Source organism: Heliconius melpomene, chromosome 6, assembly GCF_056956725.1.
Source record: "Heliconius melpomene rosina isolate 202511_hmr_F chromosome 6, ASM5695672v1, whole genome shotgun sequence".
Lineage (NCBI taxonomy): Eukaryota > Metazoa > Arthropoda > Insecta > Lepidoptera > Nymphalidae > Heliconius > Heliconius melpomene.
The window spans coordinates 6,125,525-6,153,137 of record NC_140394.1 but is presented as its reverse complement, the minus strand read 5'-3'; the positions used below and the strand labels follow the sequence as shown (position 1 = coordinate 6,153,137).

Genomic DNA, 27,613 nt, shown 5'->3' with positions numbered 1-27,613 from the left:
GCAGTTTTCCATTTACGTAAAAAATAATTACCATGAATGGAAAGAAGAATGGGTGTCGTAAGAAAACGGAGACACATAATGCACGTACTTGTTTGTGGTTTTATTCTACAATTATAATATTCTCTTTTTAGTATAATATTCTCTTTCATGTGGGCAGAAACGATAAAATGTTACCCAATGCCATATGCGGTCTGCTGACCCGTTCGAAATGTACTCGTGGCGCCCGTTGAGAGAAATCGGCATGTGATATACTTATTTTACAAATGTATTAAACTATCATCAAAATATGTAGTATATTTCCAAATTATATAATAGATTATATAATTAGATATTTTTTCCTATGTGTAAATGTAATATACAAAAACAAGTTTTAACGATGAACAGACGATTACAAGGTAGTATTATTTTCTTATCAAAAGGCAAAGCGAGGACAACGACAGAGCCAAAATTAACTCATGATATTTTATGACATTTTTTTTAAATAACACCAGTCAGCTTATTAATAGTATTATTTTAGCTATCTTAAAACAATTCTAAAAATAAACTCGGAGATAATGAGGATTAACATAATCCGAAGTGGTCATAATTTAAAAAACAAGTTTCTAAAAGTTTCCAGAAGATTTAAATAATCCAAACTTGTTGTCATTTAGACTACTTTATTAGCTTAATATTATCCTAAAACAAAAATAAACGAATTATTATATAAAATAAACATATGCATAAAATTATCTACAGAATATATTAGAATAACATTTATTTTATAGTTCTATTAACATTTATAAAATTTACTTCAGATATTTCATGTTAATTGGAAATTAATTGCATTGCTATCAATAAAATTGATATCGGTCGTTGCATCTATAAAATAGAAAATATGTAAACGAACAATATTTGTAATTTGATCTTTTAATGCAATAAATTACGCAATCTAGATATAAAAGCTAATACACCTTTATATGAGAACAGGATCTATCACAATAAGTATGATTAATGATAGTCAGTTTAAAGAAAAAGAGGACAGTCGTGGCGCAAGGGTAACAAGTGACTGTAAACGCGACTAGTTGTGGGTTCGATTCCCACTTGTGAAAATTAAATATTTATAAAAAAAAAAATATTGAGTTCCACCACTCAGCACCCAATGCCTCCAGAATTCGGCGGAAAGTCGGGAACGGAGTGTCTATTAGCAGGTTCCTTCTGCTTTCCCTGCTGGGTGCGATATTCATAGGTACTTTAAATAAAAAGTATTTCAAGTAAACTATTTTATTACAAATGCTGTCCATAGTAAATACGACAACGTGTGAGTTTCTCTGTGCGTGTGTCTCTGAACAAAGGTGTCAATGCAATACTGGTTACTAGAACGTTAACGTATCACATGCCAGCAGATAATGGATGTAAACAAAAACAATTCATTCCCGCGAGCTGACTGACGCTTGCGACATCTTGTTTGAAGACAATCTGTTACATACTATGTTTAATCTTTGTAAATATTTATGTTATTGTTTTGGATAAATATTTGTAAACTATATTAATAATTCTATTAATATAAACTTTTATACATAAAACCTACCTTTTGTTTAATTATTTTTTCAAGAAAATTGTTCGAAGGTATATTTATATTTTCTCGTTATTATTATTAATATCATTTTTCAGGGTAGAATGAGGGAACCTAGTGTTAGGCACTCTGTCCCCCACACAGGCAATTCTCCAGGCTTTGCGTGTTGAGTGACAGAACTCAACGTCCAGCTTTGCCTTGATACCAGAACGAAAAAATTAAAAACTAAATTATTAATATATTTCTTGTACATTTCAGGCCAGATCTGAATCCATGGCATCAGTTTACTCCGGCGCCGGCGAGGGCCTGCGGGGGAGCGTGACCGTGCGGGGGGAGGTGCAGTTCTCGCTCCTCTACAACTACAGACTCGGCGCTTTGGAAGTGGGAGTCAAGAGATGCCGTGATCTAGCCCCTGTCGATGTCAAGCGTAACCGTTCGGATCCTTATGTCAAGGTTAGTCTTTTTTTTAACTTCAGTACTAAAAATGAAGGTTAGGTGGGCGTGTAGATTTATCAATTTGTTAATGTCAATATTTATTATGTGAATCTCTGAAAATTTAAAATAATTGTGATTGAATTATATTTTTTGTTTTAAGCGTTACGCTTTATTTCGCATAAAAAGGTCTAAATTTCAAGACATTACGTGTGTTTGTTCAGTGGCGGAATTTAACAGCGCGCTTTAAGTAAATGAAAATAATAATCCATTCTTCTGAGCGGTAACCAATTTCACAAATGTCTCCACCAGTCACCAATTCCACCAGTCTCAATTGATAATATTAATACTAATAGATTGGTAATATTAATACAAAATGTCCATCCATTCCAGGTGTACTTGTTACCGGACAAGTCCAAGACTGGCAAACGGAAGACGAAGGTGAAGAAGAACACGCTGAACCCAGTATTCGAGGAGACGCTCTCGTTCGCTCAGCCGCTGGGCTCGCTAGCATCGCGCACGCTGTGGCTGTCCGTGTGGCACGCGGACATGTTCGGGAGGAACGACTTCCTGGGGGAGGTGGCGCTGCCGCTGGCCGACGTCGTGTTCGACGACCCCGCGCCCACGTGGCACAAGCTGCATGAGAGGGTGCGTTTTGTTTTGTTTTATTTTGTTTGTATTGGCTATAGTGATTTTGAATTTAGAATGTCGTGCGCTTTCTTTGTCTATTGTTGGCTATAATGATTTTGATTTTGAAATGTCGGATTTGTTTGAAGTTTGGCGTACTTATTGAGAAATGATGACAAAGCAATAATATGACAAACAGGTGAAGTGCGAGTCAAACGTAGGGGTAGTAGGGGACCTTAGGTTGCATAACATTTTCCGGATTGTAGATTAACAATGAATTAATGTACTGCAATGTAAAAAAGCGTGGAATGCATGGACACCATGCATAAATATAACTTAAAAGTTCTTTACAAACCCGTTTGTTACAACCCGTCTTATGGGAATCGAACCTGTAACCGTCGCTTTGACAGTTACATACTGTGCCAATGTGCCACTACGATCTAACTTGAATAAATAATGAGATATCTCATAGCTTTTGTATCTCATAGCATACAATTGAGATCCGGTATTAAATGACAAATGTAGTATGAAACAGGTTTCCTTTTAAATATTGTTATGGTATATTTATTAGGTCGTACACCTTGTGAGTTGTTGAGAAGGTTGATGTAAGCTATTTTGTTTGTTAACAGCCGGATTCTTGATTATATTATTACATAATAATATTAACTCTAGGATAACTTATATTGCCTCGATAAAGCTATAGGAGGCCAGTCGTGGGGCAGGGGTATAAGCGTCTAATAGGAAACGTAAAAGGTTGCTTGTTTGATTCCCACTCGAGGAAATGAAATAGTCAATATTTTCATTTCCTCGCTCTGGAAACGAGGCAAAGCGTGACATAAAGTTCCGCCACTCAACGCCCAGAAGATTCTCCACTTTCCGCTGAATTCAAAATTGTTCGAAAGTTGGGAACAGGAGTATCTTAATTTGAACAGAAAGTCTAACACTTCCTACCTAAGCTACGATTCCCTCTGAATAACCTGGTACATGCGGATTACAGCATAAAGATGCTTTTATTTAGATACATACAACTAATAATCAATATTTATTTTCCATATACAGACAGAACAATTCGATGAGCAGCAAGGCTCTCGTGGAGACCTGATCGTAGGTCTCAAGTTCGAGTTGCAGGACGCGGCGCGCGGGAAGGGCACGCTGCATGTACTTGTGAAGGAGGCCAAGAACTTGGTCGCCACCAAACCTAGTGGACTCGCTGATGTGTTTTGTAAAAGGTATTATTTATTATCTTATATATCTAATATATAAAATAGTTCCATTCAGAATTTGTTTGTATATTACAAATTGGAAACAACAGTAATATTGTAAGTAAAGCTTATTTATAAAGGGTTATAAGAGTAAACAAATTTATTTTTGCTTATTTTTATCCTAAACAAGATGATTGATTCATGTAAATTATTATGAGACCGTCGAGTCCCAGTGGCACAAGCGTGTAATTGTAATCACGACGGTTGTGCTTGGTTCGGGTTGGGCCGCTCGAGGAAATGAACAAGACAAAAGCATGGCGTTGAGTTCCTTCGCTAAACACGCGATGCTCGGAGAACTCGAATGAAAGTAGGGAACGGAGTGTCTTTACACTAGGTTCAATCTCATCAATCTGACCGCCCTGCTACGTGTGATCTATTATAGCATGAAGCTAAAAAATATATATTAAAAAAAAGTTAATAATGAAATTGATACATTTGTCATTTTATGTTGGACACATAAAAAATGAATAAACATTATGTGCAAACTAGTTTGAAGGTCGTTATGATAAATGTAAATCGATAATAAATTCCATTTGTTAATATTTATATACCTACTTTAATTAAAATTAAATAGCTTTATTTTTATTGATTTTCCTTAAATGTTAAAATAATATTTAAATTTATATGATTTTTTTAAAACTCCCTCTTGATGTTTATTTTGTTATTTGTTTAAGAGTTTTGTCTATATTTCTTCACACATCACATTACCAAAAAAGAAGAACCCATAACTACCTCCTCCCCTAATGTCAACGCCCAATAATATAACATAATATTAGATGGTAGACTACTGACTAATTCAACGTTTCAGATATTCGAAAATCTCAATGTGTAAAAACTGTATCTTTTACTATTTTACTTTTCACTAATATTATAAATACTATTAAACGGATTTAGATGAAACTTTACAGTAACATAGCTTATATATCAGAACAACACATTATGGGACTAAAATTTATGTATAATTTGGCTATAATATAACAATACATTTAAACGGGCAAAGCCGCATTAGGTTGCTAATTACAAATACATAAATAAAGTTTGTTTTCACAACCCACAGCTACCTGCTCCCCGAGCGCGGTCGCCTCACGAAGCAGAAGACCAGCGTTTGTCGTCGCACGCTGCACCCGCGCTGGGAGCACACCTTCACGTACCGCGGCGTCGGCGTGCGGGAGCTGGCGGCGCGAGCCCTGGAGCTTAGTCTGTGGGATCGAGATAGGATTGCGTCTAACGACTTTATGGGGGCTGTTAGATTGTCGCTGGGGACTGGTATGTATTACAATATTTATAAATAAGTATACAAAGTGCATGTTAAAACATATGTAATCTTTTCTGTGTCACTCTGTATCCCGCCTATAGCAGGGTAGGCAGAGAAGGTATATTCGAGAGATATTGTGAGGCGTTGATTTGTGTTTCATACAAATTAACAGATATAAAGCTAAAAAAATATTGTCCTTAAATTTCTTTATTTTCATAAAAATTATATGCTAAATATTTGTTTAAAGTTTTAATTTCTAAGCCACAAGAAGAAAGAAATACCCATTTTTGTTTTGTATTATATTTTTGTATATTTTATCAGGTACATACATGGGTGCAAATGTAAACTGGATGGACAGTGTTGGCAAGGAAGTAACATTATGGCAGACCATGATGCAAAGGCCCAACTTCTGGGTAGAAGGCTCTTTACCACTACGGCCACAACTCAACAACTAATGTATAAGAAAAACAACGATTTATATTTACAGTACGATCGACGAATTGTGTGACTGCGCTGAAATTTGTTGCAGATTTGATTTTAAGATTTTACTTACTTTTGATTATTGACTTCCCAAGTGAACAATGCGCAAAAGTTAAGAAAACTTGACTTCAAAGTGGCCACGACTCGTCGACCGCACTGTACTTCTATTAGTGCTACATCACAATTGTTTAATTTCAATATTGTGAATGTATTTATAAGTGTGATGTGATAACAAAACGGATATCTCAGTGGGGATCATATATAGATATATAATACTCTGTTTTGAATATTTCTTTGTTTTTATTTTATCTAACATTGTATCGTGCCAATCGCGTTTAAGGGTACTTCTAATGTAAGTGTACAAGATTGTCGATTGACATTTGAATCATATATAAGTAAATAAAGCACTCCATTCTCTACTTCTATTCTAATTAATATTTCCTAAATTAAAAACATGCTTTGCTAATAATTTCTATAACTTTTGATGAAATATTGTTGGAATGTAACTGACATATTACAATACATATATACGCAATAATAATACAGAAATGTCGAAAAACAATTGGAACATTGCTGTTTACCTAAAAAACGAATATTGCTATATTTGCTTCTATACGATTCAATTATTCGATGTTTTATTAATAAAGATTAAAACGTGAATTTCATGTTACTCAGTAAACACTTGTATAATATTGTTTACATTCCAGTATGTGATGTAAATTATTTTTAAGCTGTATTTCTAAAGACAATAACATTCTTAAAACTGCCTATTAGGTAAGAAATAGATATATATTTAAATTACGCATTTAAAATAGGTTTTTAATGTACAAATTAAGTTCTCATGAGTCCGTAAGTATCTGCTCATGCGTATTGTGATTTATAACTATATAATAAATTTCTTTTCTAAGAATGTGTGGAGAGGTAACGGAAATATTTAAAATAAGTATATTTCATACAAATACTATAAATTGCATCGAATTTTTACAGAGACGTCCATAACTTTATATATACAATTATATTTAATAATGCTATTGAGCTACTTAAGTTGTAAGTTTAGTACCTACGTTATTTTGTATTAAGTATTTTTTTATATAAAATGTATGTAAGATAATTTGAAACATTGAATAAATAAATTTAAATACTTAATAATTTTTTTCGTAATTTTTTACCCAATTGATACAATCAAAAATATTACAAGCCGACGAGTCGCTCGTGGCTTTGCCACCCATTACACAATTATTTATTTACGAATCTGAATGACTTTTGTATTCTGTTATATTCTAATACATTATTTAATGTATTCTAATATATTATTTACTACCATACTTATTGAGAAATAACTACCGAATACTGATTGAATAAAATAGCGACCACAGAGTATTGATATGTTTTAATACGTACAAAATATAAAGGAATAATTTGATTCTAATTTCTAATAAGCTTGAAAGTAATGAGAAATCGGTTTCTTTGATTACGTTTTTCTTCTTCAACTAACTTTTGGTTTTGCTTCCCTTCATTCTTAAGAATGTCGCTTAGCCGCACAGTTTTCAGATTTATGAAATTCAAAAGCATTTGGTTTTTGTGTATAAAGTCTTTTGGTCTCTATTTATGTGATACCTAGTTCTTTATGTACGAAGATTTTATCATAAAAACATATTTTTAAAAATTAAATTTTAAGTTTTTTGTAGGGAAACAACGTAACTTCTAACCGACGCGTTAAAGTAATCGAAACATATCGATAGCAAACCTTTTTTTACAAAAACTTTAATAAGTTGATTTATAAAATGAATGGATTATTAAATCCATTACACACACACACCACATCCACAACATTTTCTTTTCTTTGTCTTTTTTATATTATATACGGTACACATTATTATGTACAGTATTATATAATTATCGAAAATAAAATAGAAAAAAATTATACAAAATAATGTATAAAGATTGTATGAAGATGTATTACATTATTTAAACTATATTGTATTTCTAAACTGTTCTGACGAACCACGAGCAATTATAATATAGGTGCTAATAATTTGATTATTTATCTTTATCTGTGGTAATCTCAAGCAATTGATATTGAAATTTGAAACAACTGACATGACATAACTCAGTTGTCAGTTCTAAAATTTTAACTTGAAAGTTTATGATGGTTTACAAACTTATTTTATAATTTTTATATGGGCGAGTAACAGGATACCGAAAGTTTTTAACGTACACTTAGATTTAATAAATAAAAATGACTTCAAAATATTTACTTTTTCTAGTATTGACGATGAATATTTTAAAAACAGGTACAGGTTGCGTCGTTACAAACAACGCCCATTTACGTTAAATTTGTTTATGTTATTTTCTATGATTTTGTATCAAATATTTAATTTTATTATATTATTATAGCGTATTCAATTAATTGTTACCAGTGCTCTGGTACAAATTCAAACGAACCCTTTGAGTGTAACGAATATTTAGATACAGACACAGAATTAGAGCCAATTGATTGCGAAGGTATACACAATGCCCAATTCTGTATTAAACATGTTGGCAGATTTGAAGGTAGAGATCAGTTTCATATAAAATAAGCCTGACACTAACTTATGGTGATGGAAATTTCTAATAACAAACTTACATTTTTTTTATTAACACTTCTGTTATTACATGTTTAACATTTCCTCAATAAAACATAACAATATTGGGTGTGGTGGCAGTAGTTGTATATATATATTTAGTAAAGATTTTAATATTTATCTACAGGCAATAATCTGTAATTGATTAGCATTGTTTACTATATTTATTTGAATTTTTCACTCATCAGTCAAAGGAATTGAATGTTACCAATGCAATTCTACATCAACATTGGAGTGTAGTGATGGTCTTATGAAGCTCGATGGTGGCATTATAAAACCACTTCCGTGCAGTCACGTATATGATGCACAATATTGTATCAAAATTTCAGGTTCTTACTAACTACTAATAGTGTGAGCTAAAATTGCACTTGTTGTTTTATTTTTGATTCACAATACAGCTCCACACTTTTTCTTTGTTAAGATACTGTTTTCTTTCTCTCAATTTTTTTTAGTATGGTTTGTTTTTTCCAAATGAAATTAAATAATATTTACTAGTAAAAATCAAACCCACAATCACTGCAGTCATATGCTGGATGGTTTTAAGATATTATCTGTATATATTTTATGTTATCAAGCTTTACTATTCTCAAAATGCTTGCTATTTACACACTATTTTTTTAGCTCAATTTACAGCTTTTAATAATTACAAATAAAGAAATTTGAAGTTGAGTTATACGCTTGTTATTACATTTATATGAACAAGGTGAGTGTTGAAATTTACGCATGTTTGAATTAATAAGTCAACCTAAATATATATTTTTTTGTATCACAATTAATGTCACAATTTTTCTAGTTAAGAAAAATATATAGCTTAGTATTCTATTATAAAAAAATACAACCTCTACAATTTGTATAATTCTCTTTTAATCATAAATCTCATCAGATTCACTTCTCCCTAAAATACAGGTTCCTTCCTAGCTTAGGGGATAGGGAACCAAATTGTAACTGTATTATTTAGTAGTAGAAATAATAAACACTAGTATTGATTTTTTTACAGGAGGCATCGGAACAAAGAGATATTGTTCATCATTAGATTTAGGAAACTACTGTAACTATGTTCAACAGCCTGGAGACAAACTGGAATACAGGACATGTGTTTACACTTGCAGTACTGACGGCTGCAATGGAGCATCTAGCATACAAATATCTGCTATATTTTTGGTATTTATTTTATGTATACCAATATTTGGATTTTTTAAAATGTAAATTACTAAGACATATTTAAAAATAATTAGTATAATTATGATATTAAGAATCTCAATTTTATATGACATTCCATCCATTATCCGTCCATGGTAGCATCACAAGGTATACTTGTTAAGTATTTATTAAAAAGTAATTATAATAAGACCTAATTGAACATATTTTTATTGTGTTCATTGTATTATCATAATATAATAATTTTTACATTTAAGACTATCTTTTACTTTGGTCCTTACCTGTCACTATTATGCTCATTGAATATTGGTTCAAATTCTACTCTACATGTTTTTATGGAGACACATGTATACCACATATAAATAATATTTTCCATCTATACAGTAAATATAACCATCATTGAACATTTTAAAAAATATTCTATATTTATGTTTCAATAATATAATTATGAGAACAAACTCAACCACGTCATTTTGATATATATTTTTTAAATAAATGTGCAATGACGTAATATGCTTGTATAATAAAACAATAAACTCACATGTGCAGTCTTCCATTTATTTCCTTCACCAGTAATATGCCTAACCTCTATGCCATATACCGTCCGGAATCAAACTGTCATATTGACGATATCTGTCGCTTTTATACCATTATTGATTTATTAACTACCCTCTTTTTATAAAACCTAACACTTGTTCGTTTTATGCATATCAACGTTGCGCTTAGTCTTCTTATTGTGACAATAATTAATTTTCTAAAGAGCGGGAAACAAACCTTGAGGGTTTGATTCAATATTTTATTGAACAGTTTATTGACTGGAGGTTACAGTAAAAAAAATTACAAAATGTTCAAACATTTATTGAAAATTTGTGCTACACAAGCATGATATAAAAATACACAATAAATATTAACGTCGACTTAGCCACAAAAGTAAATTACTAATTTATATGCAATAATACTTTGATTCATTTGACTTACCTAATATCGTTGATATAATATGGAATGTTGAAACAAAACTAACACATTTATATGTGAATTTTTAAACTTAAAAAAAAAACTATGATAATTTTAAATTTCACATTTTTGTCAAAAATAAAAAAAAATAGCAATACAAAAAACACACTGAACAAGCACTAGCTTGCTGCACAACTATCACTATACCAAGCAACGAAGACTTAAAACTTAGCACCTACTCTAACCATATCAAAATATTAAATGAAAAATTAAATGTAATAGATATGTACAAAAAATCAGGTAACATTTTTTGTACCAATTTATTATTTAAACGGTCTGGCAGTACATTTCTCGATATTGAATGCTAATAGTAGGTTGCGAGTGTAACATTAATTGCAAAAGCTACATAATACACAACCATACAAAAATTAACACTAGCGTCCGTCTACACACGGCAATGCTATCCACAATAGTTAAATCTTAATGTCACTTATAAAAGCTAAACTAATTAAGACATACTTAATTTCATATCCTTATTGATAAAAGAAAGTACAACACAAAATTATAATAACCATACAAAAAAAAACATGTCAAAATGAGGAAAATATTACATAATTAACTAACAGGAAACACTAAATGTAAATCAGACTATAAAAACAATTTGTAACAATTTGTAAAAACTTAATAAAAATGGGAAATAGACTTAGTCATGTGCATATGAAAATAGTGCCCTAAGTCTAAACGATTGAATTATATAGAAGCAAATACGGCATGCAAGCAATCTTCTCTCTCTCTATTCTTTCTCAATTGAGACCTCCATTTGGAAAATTGAATAAAACATATTAATTTATACATTAAAATAAGCTTAAGTCCAACATGGATAATTGAGAGGCCTGTATTTTTGAAAATTCTAATAAGGTCGCTGTATTTTGAACCTATTTATATGAGATTTCGTTTCTATGATTTTTCAATGTTTACCTTTGCCTACAAGCAAAATTAATATGTAAGCGAGGGCCTCTAAATAAGACGAGTATAATTTTAAAGTTCTCTAATTGGAAACTGGATAAATGGAAATCCTCTTGAAATGGTATAAAATCTTTTGAAATCACAATTAGAAAGATTTCACTGTATAAATATATATTATATTTTACTATTCTACGTATTCTAACATTGTGTATCGTTGCAATGAAAAGTAAATAAAACATGTTATTGTAAAATTCCTATAACTTTTGATAAAATATTAGACGACAACCAATATAACAATTAACTCACACAATATACAAATTTTATAAGAAAACAATAAAGTTTACACTTATATTTGCTTCTATATACTTCATTTACAAATTGTCATTTTATTAGCGACATGATGATAAAATAACATACATATATGTACATGGACACAAATAATATAAATATGATTATTTCCGTTTATTAAAGTTAATATATAAAATTAAATAATTCGTGTCATATATTCTATATAAAATTTACCACTTTATAATTATCTTGAGTGTTATTTATGCAATCAGAAAAAAAATATGCTTAATAAATCAAATTTATGAATATTAATATCATATAAGTATGTTATAAAAAATTAAAACCTTAGGCCATCAGTACAAAAGTACACCTAAATAAAAAAAATATAAAAATAATAATACATATAGTATGGAATGATTAAATTTTGTTCCCATTGGGATATCATTTTTAATAATTAATTAAATTATTCAGCTGCCAAATTCAAATTAAAAAGTTAATATTAAAGATCCGTGGCCTTCTCTTTAAAGAGAAGTAATCGGTATGCAGAAATAAATTAAAATCAAATTGAGCATTGAAATATAAAAATAAAATATGTTATATGGAAAAATAAATGTCACAGAATAAAAACACCTACTGCACACTAACACATACACAAAGTGTGAAGCTATCACAAGTATGCAAAGCATACATATTAATTTTGGTCATTGTTAGAAATTGAATTATATAGAAAAATACCAATAAAATAAAAAGAAATCGTAGTATAAGTATATACTTTTTTGTATACAGTCTATTATACGGCTTATATTACTTCATATCAATAGTATGCCATATATAAGATCATGTCCTTAAAAGTAATGTTTAAATGAATCAGTGGAGAATATAAGTATCAAATACAGTTACACTACACAAAGGCATATTTATTGCAATTACATGGAAAATGAGATTATTATTGGAAAAGTTTTGATAGATTTAACTAAAAATAAGTAGGACTGATTGATAATGAACTGGTACTTTATTCCCACGAGTAGGAATCGAACCCACAATCTTCGGGCTTACTGCACCACGACGGTATATAATAAATAATTACAATATATTGAATTTTTTGTGGTATGATCTGTCAAATCTGTTCCAATAATAATCAAGATAAGAGCAGCTTTTACTTCAAAGTAAGCTTGTTGTACAAGCAATTTAAAGCTCTTAATTCTATACATAATAATACAATTAAATTAGTAGTTCACATAATGTCATCTCAAAAAGCATAGCCAAATAGCTGCAGGCCTTTTTTGTGAACATTTGTTTGTAATACCAATATCGAATTTAATTTTAATTTATCATGAAAAAAATTCTAAAGCCTCAAAATTTACTTAAACACTAAGTATTATAAGTATTACATTCATATGGAATGAGAAAACAGATAATTTTTGTTTAGATAGATAGATCTATACCTGCCTAAATAAAGAAACTGAGCATCAAGAGGCAATTATGTTAGATAAAATATTAAAAACCCCACTTAAATATAGATAAAGACGAGTTTCAATGGCAGTAATATATTATATCGCTAAACGCAAAGAAAAAACAATATCTAAATATAAATAACTTTAGAATACGCCATTTTCTTCCCTTAGTATCTTTCTTATCTTTACATTTTCAAAACATTCTAAATAGAGACAACTAATGCTGCATGTTTTTAACATATTATCTGTTATTAGTCTCTTTAAATCCATATATTTGGCTCATTTCATGTCATTATTTAAAGTTGACTCTTCTTAAGGACCTCCTGGTCTGGATATTGTATAAAGAAGAGAAGAGTCATCATATTAAGATGACAAGGGGAAAGGAGTGAAGTTATAAAGAGGACAATTGGGAAAGGAGTCATGTTATACAAAGGACAAGGGGAAAAGAGGTCATGATATAAAGAGGATAAGAGGAGAGATAATCTTTTTATGTTTCACGTAAGTGCGCTTGCAAAGCAGCGAGGTTTTGTTCCAATTCGCGTACACGTTGTTGACTGTTATGCAATTGACGCTTCACTATGCGTAACTCTTCGCCTTGACGATTGAAGGCGAGGCGTAACTGAAAAATTATATACAGTAAATATTTTGTATTTAATGTATTTTTTTAATAGCTTTACGATGTATCCCGCAGGGAGGCAAAAGGAACCTAGTGTTAGGCTCTTCTTTCCCCACGCTACACCCAATTTTTCGAGACTGCAAGTTGAGCGACGGAACACAACTTTGCGCTTGCAATTGCTTGTGAGTCGACATCAGGATGATATTGGGTTTAATCCAATTGCTTTAGTTAAAAATATATGGGAAACCTCTGCCTACACTGCCATATGTGGAATACAGCCTAAAGTTAAAAAACGTAATAAAGTTGAACTTACTTCATGTTCAGTGTTGAAAACATCGCCTTGATTGATCTGCTTATACAATGGTACAGGTTCAGATTCCCCGGTCTGTTTCCCAAACATACGCTGGAGTTGATGGAACTTAGTGTTTTGATTTGCGCTGGTTTTCTGACATTTTTCTGTTACCTGTTATTGTTAATTTACAATTAGTTTTTGGAAGGAAACTTTCAGTTTAAAATATATTCAGTAGCTGTAGTATGTCACTCATCAAAAAAATCATTAGTAAAGTAAAAAAAATGATTCTCTATGCGAAGGAACAGCGATTGAAGCCACAGTTGTCACTAAACTCCGACCAGCATCACACCATACCTGTGGTCCGTCGCCCTCGTGGTTCTGTTGCCACGTGGCCAGCGGGCGGTAGTCGGGCGTGGTCTCGCGCGACAGGAACGCGAATTTCTTGCGGTTGTTGGCGTCCTGCGGCTGCAGCGCGGGCGCGTTGTTGTTCGTGCGGGGCTTGTGCGTTGATATTGTTACACCTAGCCGGTTGAATAAACGATTTATTTTATATTATTTTAATTATATATTATGTTAGGTGAACCCACCCAGGTTTTATAATAATTATATTATTCACTCTTGTTATACACATTTGCAATTGATTTACTAAGTAAGACTTATATTGTATAGTTACTTCCCTAGACTATAATTGTCTACTATCAAATGAATCTGCGTGCCTTGTCGTTTGTGGTTTTATTTTAATTCAACCGGAAATATCGCTTTACACTTCAAACTGTATCTATCGACCTTATCGTATATAAATATAACGGACTGTGCTCTCAGGGCCCTCAGATCTACCTCATTTTAGCAAAGCTTAAATTTGAAAATCAATAATCTAATATGTAGTTAAGAGTGTATGCATACTGCACTAACTTGAAAATGAGGCCCTTTCAGAGGCTCTGGGATCTTGGGGTATAACCTCTACTAACCTGTTTTCATGCTAATAAGCAATGGTGGAGCATTAAGTCCACTGAGCCAGTCGCGCGCACTGAGCGCTGGCTGCGGCGCCGCCGTGTCCGGATACAAATCCTCCTATAAAATAAAAATAGATATATTGACATACAATATTTACAATTACATAATAATATTTCCTATAGAGACTGTTGCAAGTGTCAAATGTCGATTTTTTTTTGTTTTATAGAAAAAGTATAAGAAAATCTCGTTTAAAAATTCTCGTCGCTTGCTTGGTTTGAACCGGTCGATACTGGTTTCTGTCTACCGGCCTGAGGTGCGGCACATCTCTTATTTAACCCCACCACACCTTTTGTATAGGCAGCAACGTCACGTTTTTTAATATAAATAAAGAACAAAAATACCTGAAAACAATCCGATTTACGAGGCACAATCATAGAAATAGGCTCGCACAGGCCCCGCGACGTGTGCAGCTTGTAGAAGCGGAACACTTCGCAGATACTAGTGTTGACGCCACGCTTCGGCATAAAACCCAGACCACGCTAGAAAACATATTATTATTATATAATATCTTTAATATTTAATATTATTTATTACTCTAACATATATAAAATGAGGCCGTCCTGGTGTAGTGGCATAAGAGTGACTGAAAGCGCGACAGTTGTGGGTTCCATTGCTCTGGAGAATAAAATAAATATTTAATATTTTAATTTTCTCGTTTTGGTAACAAGACAAAGATTTGGTAGATCTGATTTTTAATTGAGGAAAATTATATATATATATTATTATTAATTGTTTATTCTATTTTTATTATAAATTTGATTAATTAAAGTACGGCGTTAAGTTCCACTACTTCACAAGTAATTTAGACAGAAAGTGGATAACGGTAAACTCTCATTTCAGTCAGCTCTCAGTTGGTTTCATTCTCTCTGTCTACCATGCTGTAAGATAAGAACTTCATTCTATTTAAGTAACAAGACAAAAATTACTAAGTTTGCAATGTCATAAATTGTATAATTTTTTTTTTTTTTACTTACTTGAGGGTTACCAGACAGGAATTGATTAAGGAAATGCACATATGGCGGCTCATCGACCACTTCGTAGTAGCGGATGTTACCGTCGCCCTTGCCAGCAAGATATACCTGAATTATTACAATAATGTTAATAAATTATTTGCTTTTATTAAAATAAAGGCCGTTGTAGCGCATTGACACAAGCGTGTGATTGTAAAAACAGCGGTTGAGGGTTCTGTTTTCACTCGGGAGAATAAATTGTTTGTGTTTAATATTTTCATTTCTTCAACCGCGGCGTTGAGTTCCGAAAATTCGACGGAAAGTGGGCAGTGGAGTGTCTCTACCTATTCTGCTTTATGTGGGATACTAAAAACAATCGGTTTGTTAGTTTAACAGTCAAGGGAGAAAATAATGGACGTACAGTACATGTATACGCGCTAAAATCATAACCCTTCTTTTGGACTTGGCTGCAGTGGGATAAGAAGCGCAAAGTACAATCGTACTGTATTGATAGTGTGTATTCATAATAAAAAAGTTTACCATATTAGTATCACAATCGTAGTACGGGAACACCACGCCAGAGGAGCTGTCGATGGTCTCACAGACCAGCGGGCGGTCGAGCTCGTGCTGCTCCCACACGGCGTACTGGCGGTCGCTGTAGCGGGAGAACCCGGTGGTCAGCACCTTGCCGGAGCTGCCGAGGAACGTGCACTTCGACGCTTTTGTTCCAGTGTGACATGTGCCTTCCTGGAATTGGGGAACGCGTTTGAAGGTTACTTTTTAATCTATATTTTGCATTTATGAGGATAAGGAAAGGGAACCTAGTGTTAAGACATTAACTTATTTAGGTAAGTTAGTTCAATCAATCACTAATGCTGGAATGGGCACTAAAAATGTGATTATTAAAAATAAGTATAAAAATATAAGTAATTAATATAAAGTAGGTTACTACCTGAGTTAATAAACCTGTTATGGTACTCACTCACTCACAACTCATAAATATACATAATAAATTATTTCAACTAATTATATAAAAGTATTGCATGCTGCATTCAATACCATTTTATAATAATAATTTATTATTTTAAAAAATGCTTACGGTTTATTACTAGAATTTATTAGGTAATTATGAATATGAAAGTAAATTCGCTATTAATATAATAGCTTAGCGCCAATTTAATTCTGTCAGACCAATTTTAAAGACAGATTCTAGATATATTGAGTTGCGGAACACAACACCGCGTTTTGTTTTGTTTTATTAGGTTAGTAATAATAACATAATTTTATATATAAATTAATACTATTTTCCCTAACTTCTCTGCACCATGACATCAAATAATATTAAATCATATTCCAAGTTACAGAAAAAAATCGTGGCCACAGGAGCGCAGTGAAACAACATCAAATTGTAAACGCAATATAATAAAACAGTGAGTTTGATCTCTCTTTCGGAATTCAAGAGGAAAGCGGAGAATTCAATGTCTTGACACTAGATGTTTTTTTTTCAGCATCAACTGTATTCTAGTGTTAAAACCCTCAGTTCCCCACTTTCCGCTCAAATCTTCTGGCGTTGCATGTTGAGTGGCGAAACACAACGGCTCGCTTTGACTTGTTACCAGAGCGAGGAATATGAACATATTAAATAGTGCAGTCCCCCGATCGGGAATCGAATACATGCTTGTGTCACGACGGCCTCAAACTAGACTTAACTTGAAATATATTAGGTTAAATTAAACAAATAAAAAAGTTATACTCACAGAAAGCACAATCCCCCGTCTGGGTTCAATGACCCTGAGCTTCTTGTCCTTACAAGTGGTGGCTAGGAGGGAGCCATCACGGTTGAAGGACATGCAGTAGATGACGTCACTGTGACAGTCTATTATTTTTACAGCTTCACCTTTTCCCACGTCCCATACGAAGATCTAAAAATCATTTAAATATATGTATAATTTAATTGAAAAATCTTAGACCAAAAAATACAATTGAGAAATTTTTTTATATAAATTTCAAGTACGTTTTTAATTCAAATTTTACATGATATATACCTTTAAAGTTAACATAAAAATGATTTTAAGTATAACAAAATGTCTAAATTACTAACTATTTCATATCTGTACTGGCTGGCTGGCTACTGGTATATTTAAATAATTTATAATATTTTTTTATTGTTTCTCAAACTAATTAAAAAACAATATTATTAATAATATAAATAACTCACCAAATAATCAAAACCGGCACTAAGCAATATGTTCTCAGCAGTGGGATGCCATTCAATGTACGCGACTCTGCGCTTGTGTCCATGCAATTCAACGAGCCAGTCGGTTAAATGCATGGAGAGACCTCCATCGGGTATGTGCCATAGCTTTACCTGTATATAAAATTAATATTAGAAAAATATATTGAGGCCGTTATGACGTAGTAGCGGTCTGGAAAATTGGGCGGAAAGTGGGCAAAAAGAGTGTTCTAGCACAAGGTTCTCTCTGCCTACTCTGCTATATGGTTTTTACTCCCACGTTGCTATTGCAGAGTGGGATATGGATTGCAAGATTGGCGTGAGATTATAAGGGGCTTGTAGAACACCAATAGAAATACTAGGTCATGAGTACAGAGCGCTATGCAAAAAGATTTCAGCATAGATTTTAAAACAATGAATGTAATTTTACTAAATAATTATATATTTTTTTAATTCAGTCCATGAAATTATAAATGTTCCGAATACACGTTCATGCATTTATCAAGTTTTTTTTACTATAAATAAGATTTAGATAATATTACAGATAAACCTAAATAAATAAAAAACAGCTACATGTTGTATCCACACAACGGGGTAGGCGGAGTGAGCATAGTGTTAAGACACTTCGCTCCCAGATTTCCGCCAGATTCTCGAGACATAGCGAGTTGAGTGGCGAAACTCAACATCGCGCTTTGCCCCGAGCAACATAGCGAAGAAATGAAAATAAGAAAATATTTCATTTCCTCGAGTAGGAATCGAACCCACAATCTTTACAGTCACACGCTTGTGCTAGACAAGGGAAAAAAAATCAAAAGACATATCACATATTAATGGAATTAAAACATAAATATATTATACAATACGAGGACGAGGACTTTCGACAATCATTGTTAAGAACAATTAATACGCAATTAACCTTAATTTTTCTCATCGCACTTCAAGTTATTATGTGGCATACTCTTGATATGTAAATAATAGAACGAATTAACAAAGAGAATAAAGCTAATATTTGGTTAACAATTTAAAGTGGTTTAATCATCTAATGGGTGGATTTATATTGCAATATAGAGTGAGTGATGTAAAACACCTAAGTGCTGATAAGTGAAGAACTTCGTTATGGTAAGTGGACATATACTATTACTACTACTTTAGATTACTATTATAATATATTTACTATTATATAATCTTGATAGCACAAGGTGCTATTGACCAAATTTAAATATTAATTTGATAAAAAAGTTGCAAATGGAGTAGTTTACTACCTAGTATATGTAATCGCTTAATACGCGGAATATGTAGAAGATAAGAGAAATCGGTCAAGTGCAAGTCGGATTTGCTCACTGAAGGCTCCGCACAAATTTCAGGATTGTATGTCAACAGAAAGAATAAGTTATAGACAAAAACAAACTGTGAAATAAATTTCAATTTTAGAATTTTTTTTTACTTTTCGGGTACTGTTACCTGGAATCTTTATAGGGTACTGTTACCTTTTGAGGTACGGAATCCTAAAAAGATAAATAGTAATATCAAATACAATATATAAATTAGTCTTTATGTAATAATGAAATTAAATAATACATTTCCACTTTACAAAAACAGTTTTACTAAAAAATACATAGTAGCTGAGGGATATGTTAAAAATTAATCGAAAAATGAAAAATATTTCACTTGATTAAATTACAGCACAAAATTTTTAACGAATATTAAAATAAATGCAGTATCACAGATACGTTTGGCCGCATACAAAAATATACCGAATACAGAATAAATTCGATTTGCAGTTGCGTTTTTCACATTAATGCCGTCTATATCTAATACTAGCGGCCCGCTCGCGGCTTCGCCTGCGTGAACTACGTTATTATTAATTTCTGTCTCCATGAGTGACGTCCATGCAAAATTTGAGACTCCTAGCATTTGCAGTAACGAAGTTTCATACAAACTTTCAACCCCAAAAATAACCCCTTAGGAGTCGAATATTGCAAATTCCCGTCTTAGCGAGCACCTACGTCCTATAAATAACTCCTATGCAAAATTTGAGATTCCTAGCACTTATATTTTCTGAGACTTCGTGATGAGTGAGTGACCTTTCGATTTTATATATATAGATAAAACTGTTATAAAAAATCCAAGTATAATGAGTACAATTTTACTTGATTAACTATGTAATAGACGTTGTGAATATAGCATTTTTGAATGGTCAAGTTACATAGAAATAGTAGTGACAGTCTTACAGGAAGCTACTACCAGCTCGGATGTCTGTTCTGCTGATAAGAGTCGACAAGAAACTCTTGATGTTCGTTTTAAAATATAATACATAATAGATGTATATCATTAGCTTCCCGATTAAACATTAACAGCATTTAATACCACACTATTATAATTATAGTGCTCGTGAAGCGAATAGTAAGACTTGCTTAGTTTTAAAATATATGTAATGCTTGCTTCAATTTTAAATTGTTCTAACGGCAAGTCTAAAATCACTTGTGGAATTTTTTTGGAAACTAAGAGTGATATCTTTTCCTTTTTTGCGGACAAATAAGATATTATTTTAAATATACTGTGTTGCAACCGTAAGAATCTTTCAGTTAACCAATTTCCTAAAGAAAAATTCGCCAATAGTATGGAAGTAAAGAAAGAAAAACAAATGGTGTTACCAAGTGACACAATAGAACTGTTATTTAAAACTATAAATCCAGACATAATCGGAACAATGAGTAATATCAATAATATCAAAACTTACATTGTTTGTCCACAATTTATAACTTAAGCTATCGAAGTATCTAGAACGAACATAGAACTCATCGGAACAGGTTACACCAATCAGAAACAGTTGGAACGGGACCGTAAAAGCATTTGGCAATGGCCGTTAACCGCTTTTTACGGGTTAATTGAAATCTATGAAAAATCGTAACGATATTACCGTGCAGTCGTCCGAACACGATGCTATGATGTTATCGTTGAACGGATTCCACTTTATGTCGAGCACGGGGCCTTTGTGGCCGGTGACGCGGCTCGCGTTGAAATCCAATCTGCCAGTCTGAAATTTTAAAATTATGTTAAAAAATTGAGGTAATCATGGTGGATATAAATGACACTGGTGATTGAAAATCAAAATTAAACATCGTGACTTGTTGAAAATGTATAATATATTCCTAAATTAAAAATTACTGTAAGGAACATCATTTGGTAAAAATAATTTTTTAGCATGGTGCATATGTAACCTTTCTAACTACCAGTCAGCTTAGAAAAAAGTTTTTTTTTCTTTCAATTAACTGAAATATCATATAGAGGCCAGACATGGCGACAGTATAAGAGTTCGTTTCCACTCAAGAAAATGAAATATTTAATATTTACATTTCCTCGCTCTAGTAATACGGTAAAGCCTCACAATGCCTTCCGAATTCGGCGAAAAGCGGGGAATAGAAGTGTCTTAATGAGAACGGAGTGGATGTGTATATAATAACACTAGGTTCCTAGGTTCCCTCTGTTGAAGATGTGAAACTAAAAAAAACGTATGATATCAAGTAACTCTACTATAAAAATAAATGCAATAAATAAATTGTAGTTTATTATTGAAATAGAAGAAAAATATGTCATCGCTCGATGGTTTCCGATAAAAAAAATAGTAATGAGGTCAAGTAAAACAAGACATGTCAGGCTTCCCTCATCATAATGTGCTACAACCAGGTTGTTTAAATCATTATTGACTAACACAATATGAACTCTTCGTATGAAAATCAAATCCGCAACCTTCGGAATTGTTAGCAGAACCGCAAAACCACAACATTTGACATTCAGCATACTGATATCAAACATTGAATCATTTACAATTCGAATTTACCATAATCGTGCATATCATACTAGTTTTGTTATATACCTACAAAAATACATTAAATAATATTTATATTCTATACATATAAAAACCTTCCATTACTGAGTGACTAATATAACGCAAAGCCAAAACTACTGCGTGAAAATGATGTTATTTAATCCGTAGGATTCTTAGTCCTCACTGAGTTGAAAGGAATACTACAAAAAAGGAATTTCTCGAAATTCCTCCAGGAACAAATAATAAAAGATCTAATTTTTTAAAGCTGACGTTCACGAAATAGCGAGATATAGTAGAAATATAGTGTATAATTCCAAAGGTTTTAATTTCGTACAAAGTAACGACGGAGACGAATGTGCCTGAACAATTAAGTCAAGTAATTACGTCGCAATTCGACACACGTAGCGCGCCTTGGGAGTTAGTCGGTACTACTACTGCCAGTGCCGTGGCAACCCAACTGTTGTTACATTTCAGTTTCATTTTCTCACGCGAGCTCTTAACTTAATATATTCACAAATTCTTTAATATGACAAATTGAACATGATCAAATTATTAGTTAATTTATTTGCATTTGATTTATAACTTAACGTAATAAGAAAGGACATTAAGAATATATCTGATAAGATACGGCGGTGGTAGTAGATATTTTTTGTTAGTAAATTTTCTGGGGTGGGCTTGTGCCTTACTATGTGGGTTATGGGGTAGGCACGGACCAACCGCCCTCCCTTTTGGAAAGCATTTGGAAAGCACGCTAGTATACTAGTTCGTTAAGTTCAGTCAAAATAAGAGAAAATCACTAAAAGAGGTTCAAATGCAACAGTTATTAGCTTTTCTATAAAAGAAAACTTGCATCCCTAGTCCATTCGTTGATAACACACTTTTAGATATTTACATCTAGTTTACCGAGTTAGCATATTCACAGAGTCTCACATTATAATTAACAGAAATAACATAATGAATCTACATTTATGAACGAATAGCATTAAATGCTGTTAGATAATATTTAATAAAATATTCTAAATTGTACGACGCGTTCCCATCGCGTGCTACGTGCTACTATACAAATTAAGGGCATATGATAATCGGTTGATTCTACGTAAATAAGTAAATATGTCGTTAGAATATATAAGTACGTGGTTGAAATTACAGCTTTAATTACAAAACAGTTTATCACCCACAAGGCAAATATTTATTCCACATAAACGACAACATACAGTATAAAAGCCTTAATTATTACATATGACGCCATCGCGGCGCTGCAAGAAGTGTATAAAGTAGGTACTGTAATGGAATATTATATTAAAATGACCGTTGTTTCATTGGCGCGTTATCATTCGTGGTATTGGAACCCCCAACCATCGAGCATACGTGATTTGACAGATATATGGACTAGTAATTTACAGAGAACGCAAATATACTACTCTAGTTCTATTAACCTAGTGAACCAGAAACTTCAGTACGTTTTCTAACATTACTTATTGACTTACGTGATCCAAGGGCAGCACGAGGAAGGCACCACCACCGGCGACTTCAGTCACGATCGCGACAAACTTAGGGTTGACAGCGCAAAAGTTGGAGTCGTGCGCGTTCCTGGTGATCTTTATGTTGTCGTAGCACCTCTCCCTTTTGAAGGGCACTCCGTACACATGGCGGAACTTTGAGCTCCTCACGCCACGGAACCATACCTAAAATACCGCAATTCACTACTCACCATATGATTTTAAAAATATAAACATTAAACATAAAACGTCAGGTTTTGAAAATTGGGAAATTTTTTTTTTTTGCAAGATTCTACATATTTTAATTTACGTTAGAAAGAATTATACATAATCTACCCAATTTTAATATAAATAGCCTTTTTTTTTTAAATTATTATATCAAAGATTTCACGTAAACACCCCCTGTAAATCATGCCAATGCTTTATTGATTTAGGGCATGCATAATTCCTGTACCTTTACCCTCATTTATTGAAACATGCCAAGTTGCAGTACTAAGTATTTATATCTATATTAATTTTTTTATCTTCAAACTGTATTCCGCATACACGCTGAGGGAACCTAGTGTTAATACACTGCAATCCCCACTTGCCGCCGAATATTCGAGGCATTGCGTGTCGAGTGGCGGAACTGAACGCCGCGCTTATGCTTTAGTACTATAGCGGCACCATATTACAATACATTCATTAATTTCTCTTTTAAGTACTTTCTTACTCATAATATTTTTATCTTCTTCGATCTTTATAAGTTTAACAGCAAGTCATGTTCGCAAAAGCGTAAATCCCATGAAGGTGCGATAACTGGCACTATTGTTCAAATATTTTTCACATACTATCGTTCCTCATGAGAACTTTATAGAAAATATAGAGGCATTAACTTAAAGTAAAAGTAACAAATATCAAGTATTCACCTAAATAAATGAATTAAAATATCCTAAATGGGTGATTGCAAAATAAAACGTATAACATAAAAAGTACAAAAAAAGGCATTCGTGGCGTCCTTACTAAAAGCAAAAAAAAAATTAACTAATATCTAATATATAATCTAAGAAAATAAGCCTTTACCTGTGAATTAGTCATGTTGTCTCCACTAAACGGGGTGCGATCAAAGCATGCACTACATAAGATTCACGCTCCAAAACTATGAACACTAGTGCATTTTACAAAAAATATATATGCAAATAAGTATTTGAAAACACAGGCGCCCACAACATCACGAGCACGAGCTGCTAAATGAACACTGAAAAATTTCAAAGAAACAAAAAAAATGGCAGCTACATTAAATGGAAACAAACGGAATTGTGCAAATTAAAGTAAAAATATATACGTAACACTACATCACGCTAGTGCAGTGAGCGTTTAAGCAATTCTAAATGATTTTATTATTCGTGATGATGACAGCAGAGACGCGTGCCCGGAGCGGCAAGCGAAAAAAAAGTGAAAAGAGATGTTGGTACGTATCGTCGCTGATGCTGAGACTTGGAGAAAATACACTCATTGTAAGCGATAGACAGAATATCTATTAACGCCAATTTAACTAATATTATTTATTGCGTAACTCATTTATGCAACAGTATAAATATAACTGACTTTCTGAACGGTATGTAAACTGTAATTTTTAATATTGATGGTTTTTTTTTCTTGTCATTCAAAATAATTCGTTTTTAGAAATCTGTTATGGAATTGTTTAATGGTTGCTTTAGTGAAAATTTTATATAATTCAATGATATTATGGTTTTTGTAAGTACCATAATCTTCGAGTTTTGTAACATAAAAAAAAAACAAAACAATTATAGCACAACAAACTTTGTATTTACGCATAATAATTTATTATAAACTGCAATGTGTAAATGAGTTACGGAGAAATAATAAATACATATACATATTTTGTTCTATATCTAAGTAAAAGTGTAAAATCATTTATTAGAAACTCCATAGATATTTTTGTTTTCATGGGAATTATCAAAATTTGACTAATTACATATTAAAATATAATCATTATGAATGTTTAATTGTTCATAAAAATTGTTTTATTTTATCCAGTTAATAAAAATATTTAATAAAAAATATATCCAAATAATGAAGTAATTAATATAAAAAAAAACATCCTAATTTAATTTCAGAATTAGATATAAATAAATCTGTTACTATGTAATAACAACATTTCAGTATTTACTTGAAAAACATGAACATGACCAGGAATAGGTTTACAGTTAATTTGTACACTGTAAAATGGAAAGATATATGTTATGGAAACATTTTATAGTCTGCTAAAGATTTGAGTCTGTTTAGAATTATCATCAGTTCTTTTCTAGAAAGAAGTACAACAAAAATACTAGCAGAATCATATCCAATTTGGTATTGGTAGAGAGAGGAGTGCGGACAGTGTCTAAGCTTCTTTTTCTGCAATATCATGTGGACATACTACCCATGAGGTAAATCTTTGGGATGCTTGAAGCTTCTTCGATTGATAAATAAAATTTTAAAAAAATGTAACTGCTAAGATTTTATACATTAGTGTCATATCAACGAATCTAATATTGTACTAGAAAGCAGTAATTTTCAGTTTAAATAAAATCATAACAATATTTAAAATTTTATATGAATAATAAACAGCTATTACATAATAATCGAGGAAAGGAATAATGAAAACAGTAAGTACTGGTTAGAAACTGTAGTTGCAACAATTACTAAACAACTTTTGTTACATCACATATGTAATTAAGGCAGCATAAAGATTTTATGAAATGTCATAAATAAAAACATTAATGGATCATATATAATTTTGAGTAAATATTACAGAATAAGTGGTAGTAGAATTGTTAAATGATAAAGAAAACGTGTTGTTAATTAATAAAATCTATTAATTATCTCGTGTCCTAAATATGTATAATTAAATACTTTCTTTATCATATTTATTAGATAAATTCGTAGAACAATGAAAATTATATGAAAATAGATATTTCTTTTTCCGAGTGTTAATACTTTATTCGTTTTTCTTTACTACAATTATATAACTTATAAATCAAGTAACTATAATAATTACAGTATTCAATTATTTGATTTAGTTGTAGGTACTTTAATTAGAAGTAAAAAATGTGTGGTTTGTTTAAGATAAATGAACTAATTGTGTGCAGAAAATAAAAATAATATACAAAAATAATAATTTCAACTTACCTTAGCGACAGGTTTATTACACGCTCTCACATCAACAAGTGCTGTACCTTTTCCGGGACTTTTTTCAGTTAAATTTACATCTAAACAATTAATTTCTCTTATCAAATCATCCTTTACCGGAGGCATATCCTTTACCAAAATAATAAGTTTTAATGAAAGTACTGTGCGTAGATAGAACAATGTAATTTATAATTCAAAATAACTCTTTCTAAAGTTAGGCTGTCAACCAATTATTATATTTCAGTGTAAAGTAACATTACTACATAAATCACAATATGCACGATTCGCATCACATCACGAACAAAAAATCGAATTAAAATAGTTAAGTTAGGCACAGAGTAAAAACTAAAAAGTACAAGTAAGACAGATGCTCAATATTACAGATAAAATATTAATACTGCTTGTGAGGTCCTTTACAAACTATCGAGATGTGGTGACTTTAAATAGTTACCGTACATAAAGCAATTTTTCCAAAATTCCAAATCATCCATATATACCAGTAACATTATTTAATGGGAATTAATGACATTATCAATATTTTATTGGTTTAATGGGATATAATAATGATCGTTTGCTTGGCTTTGTAAAATTAAATTAAACGAATACATTTTATGTCCATTAGAGTCATGCTATGAAATTATCATATGATATTATCACGTTTGTTAGTTTTGTAAGCAAATCGGACGATTAGATAAAGTCTGAGCTTAAATAAGCGTGCTAACTATAATCATTTTTTTACAGTGCTTACCAATCTTTTTTGCTCACTTCTTGTTGTGTTCCGTCCACTTAAACTAGGCATTTTTCTTTTGTTCTCCTACAGATGTACACATAGCTCATTTTAGCATATAAGGAAATACCAAGCATTACTTTCTCCGTTGCTCACTGTGACCTTACGCCTTCTTATGTTAGCATATTGGTGTACAATAAAGACCTTAATACTTATATGTAAATCTG

General features: G+C 31.9%; 3 protein-coding genes across 7 annotated transcripts in view; 2 read left to right on the top strand and 1 right to left on the bottom strand.

Moving 5' to 3' along the window:
- The window catches only part of btsz (bitesize), a 61,286-nt gene extending 54,532 nt beyond the window's left edge, over nt 1-6,754 (top strand). For all 3 annotated transcript variants that reach the window (XM_085187035.1, XM_085187036.1, XM_085187037.1), the window contains 5 exons: nt 1,811-2,005; nt 2,378-2,632; nt 3,671-3,840; nt 4,931-5,139; nt 5,450-6,754. In XM_085187035.1, coding sequence (XP_085043161.1) covers nt 1,811-2,005; nt 2,378-2,632; nt 3,671-3,840; nt 4,931-5,139; nt 5,450-5,583 — 963 coding nt within the window. In that variant the 3' untranslated portion in view covers nt 5,584-6,754. The remainder of the gene's footprint in view (nt 1-1,810; nt 2,006-2,377; nt 2,633-3,670; nt 3,841-4,930; nt 5,140-5,449) is intronic.
- A 936-nt stretch (nt 6,755-7,690) lies between these two features.
- bou (glycosylphosphatidylinositol anchored membrane protein boudin) lies at nt 7,691-9,646 on the top strand. Of its 2 annotated transcripts, none has more exons than XM_085187161.1 (3): nt 7,691-7,902; nt 8,421-8,561; nt 9,230-9,646. In XM_085187161.1, exons 1-3 carry the CDS (start codon nt 7,848-7,850, stop codon nt 9,436-9,438), a joined length of 405 nt encoding a protein of 134 aa, XP_085043287.1. In that variant the 5' UTR covers nt 7,691-7,847; the 3' UTR covers nt 9,439-9,646. The 2 variants fall into 2 exon arrangements, with proteins under 2 accessions (XP_085043287.1, XP_085043285.1); XM_085187159.1 differs by lacking the exon at nt 8,421-8,561 and adding an exon at nt 8,006-8,161 and having other exon boundaries at nt 7,709-7,902.
- Nucleotides 9,647-10,232: 586 nt separating this feature from the next.
- On the bottom strand, nt 10,233-26,960 carry LOC146538229 (coronin-2B-like). 2 transcript variants are annotated; one of them, XM_085186621.1, is made up of 13 exons: nt 26,660-26,960; nt 24,548-24,722; nt 23,474-23,671; nt 21,078-21,194; nt 18,143-18,292; nt 17,682-17,846; nt 16,465-16,671; nt 15,949-16,053; nt 15,316-15,453; nt 14,929-15,031; nt 14,315-14,481; nt 13,982-14,131; nt 10,233-13,671 (listed from the first exon to the last, which is right to left on the bottom strand). In XM_085186621.1, exons 2-13 carry the CDS (start codon nt 24,560-24,562, stop codon nt 13,540-13,542), a joined length of 1,647 nt encoding a protein of 548 aa, XP_085042747.1. In that variant the 5' UTR covers nt 24,563-24,722; nt 26,660-26,960; the 3' UTR covers nt 10,233-13,539. The 2 variants fall into 2 exon arrangements, with proteins under 2 accessions (XP_085042747.1, XP_085042746.1); XM_085186620.1 differs by lacking the exon at nt 24,548-24,722 and having other exon boundaries at nt 26,660-26,935.
- Between the last annotated feature and the right edge of the window lie 653 nt (nt 26,961-27,613).

Excerpts from the sequence above, each read along its gene's own strand:
- LOC146538229 (XM_085186620.1), bottom strand. The coding sequence starts at position 26,785 with ATGCCTCCGGTAAAGGATGATTTGATAAGAGAAATTAATTGTTTAGAT. Across the intron at positions 14,482-14,928 it reads GCTTATTAGCATGAAAACAG|GTGTAACAATATCAACGCAC; the intron begins GTTAGTAGAGGT and ends TCAACCGGCTAG. Across the intron at positions 14,132-14,314 it reads ACGAGGGCGACGGACCACAG|GTAACAGAAAAATGTCAGAA; the intron begins GTATGGTGTGAT and ends TAACAATAACAG.
- bou (XM_085187159.1), top strand. The coding sequence starts at position 7,848 with ATGACTTCAAAATATTTACTTTTTCTAGTATTGACGATGAATATTTTA. Across the intron at positions 7,903-8,005 it reads GATGAATATTTTAAAAACAG|CGTATTCAATTAATTGTTAC; the intron begins GTACAGGTTGCG and ends ATATTATTATAG. Across the intron at positions 8,162-9,229 it reads ACATGTTGGCAGATTTGAAG|GAGGCATCGGAACAAAGAGA; the intron begins GTAGAGATCAGT and ends ATTTTTTTACAG.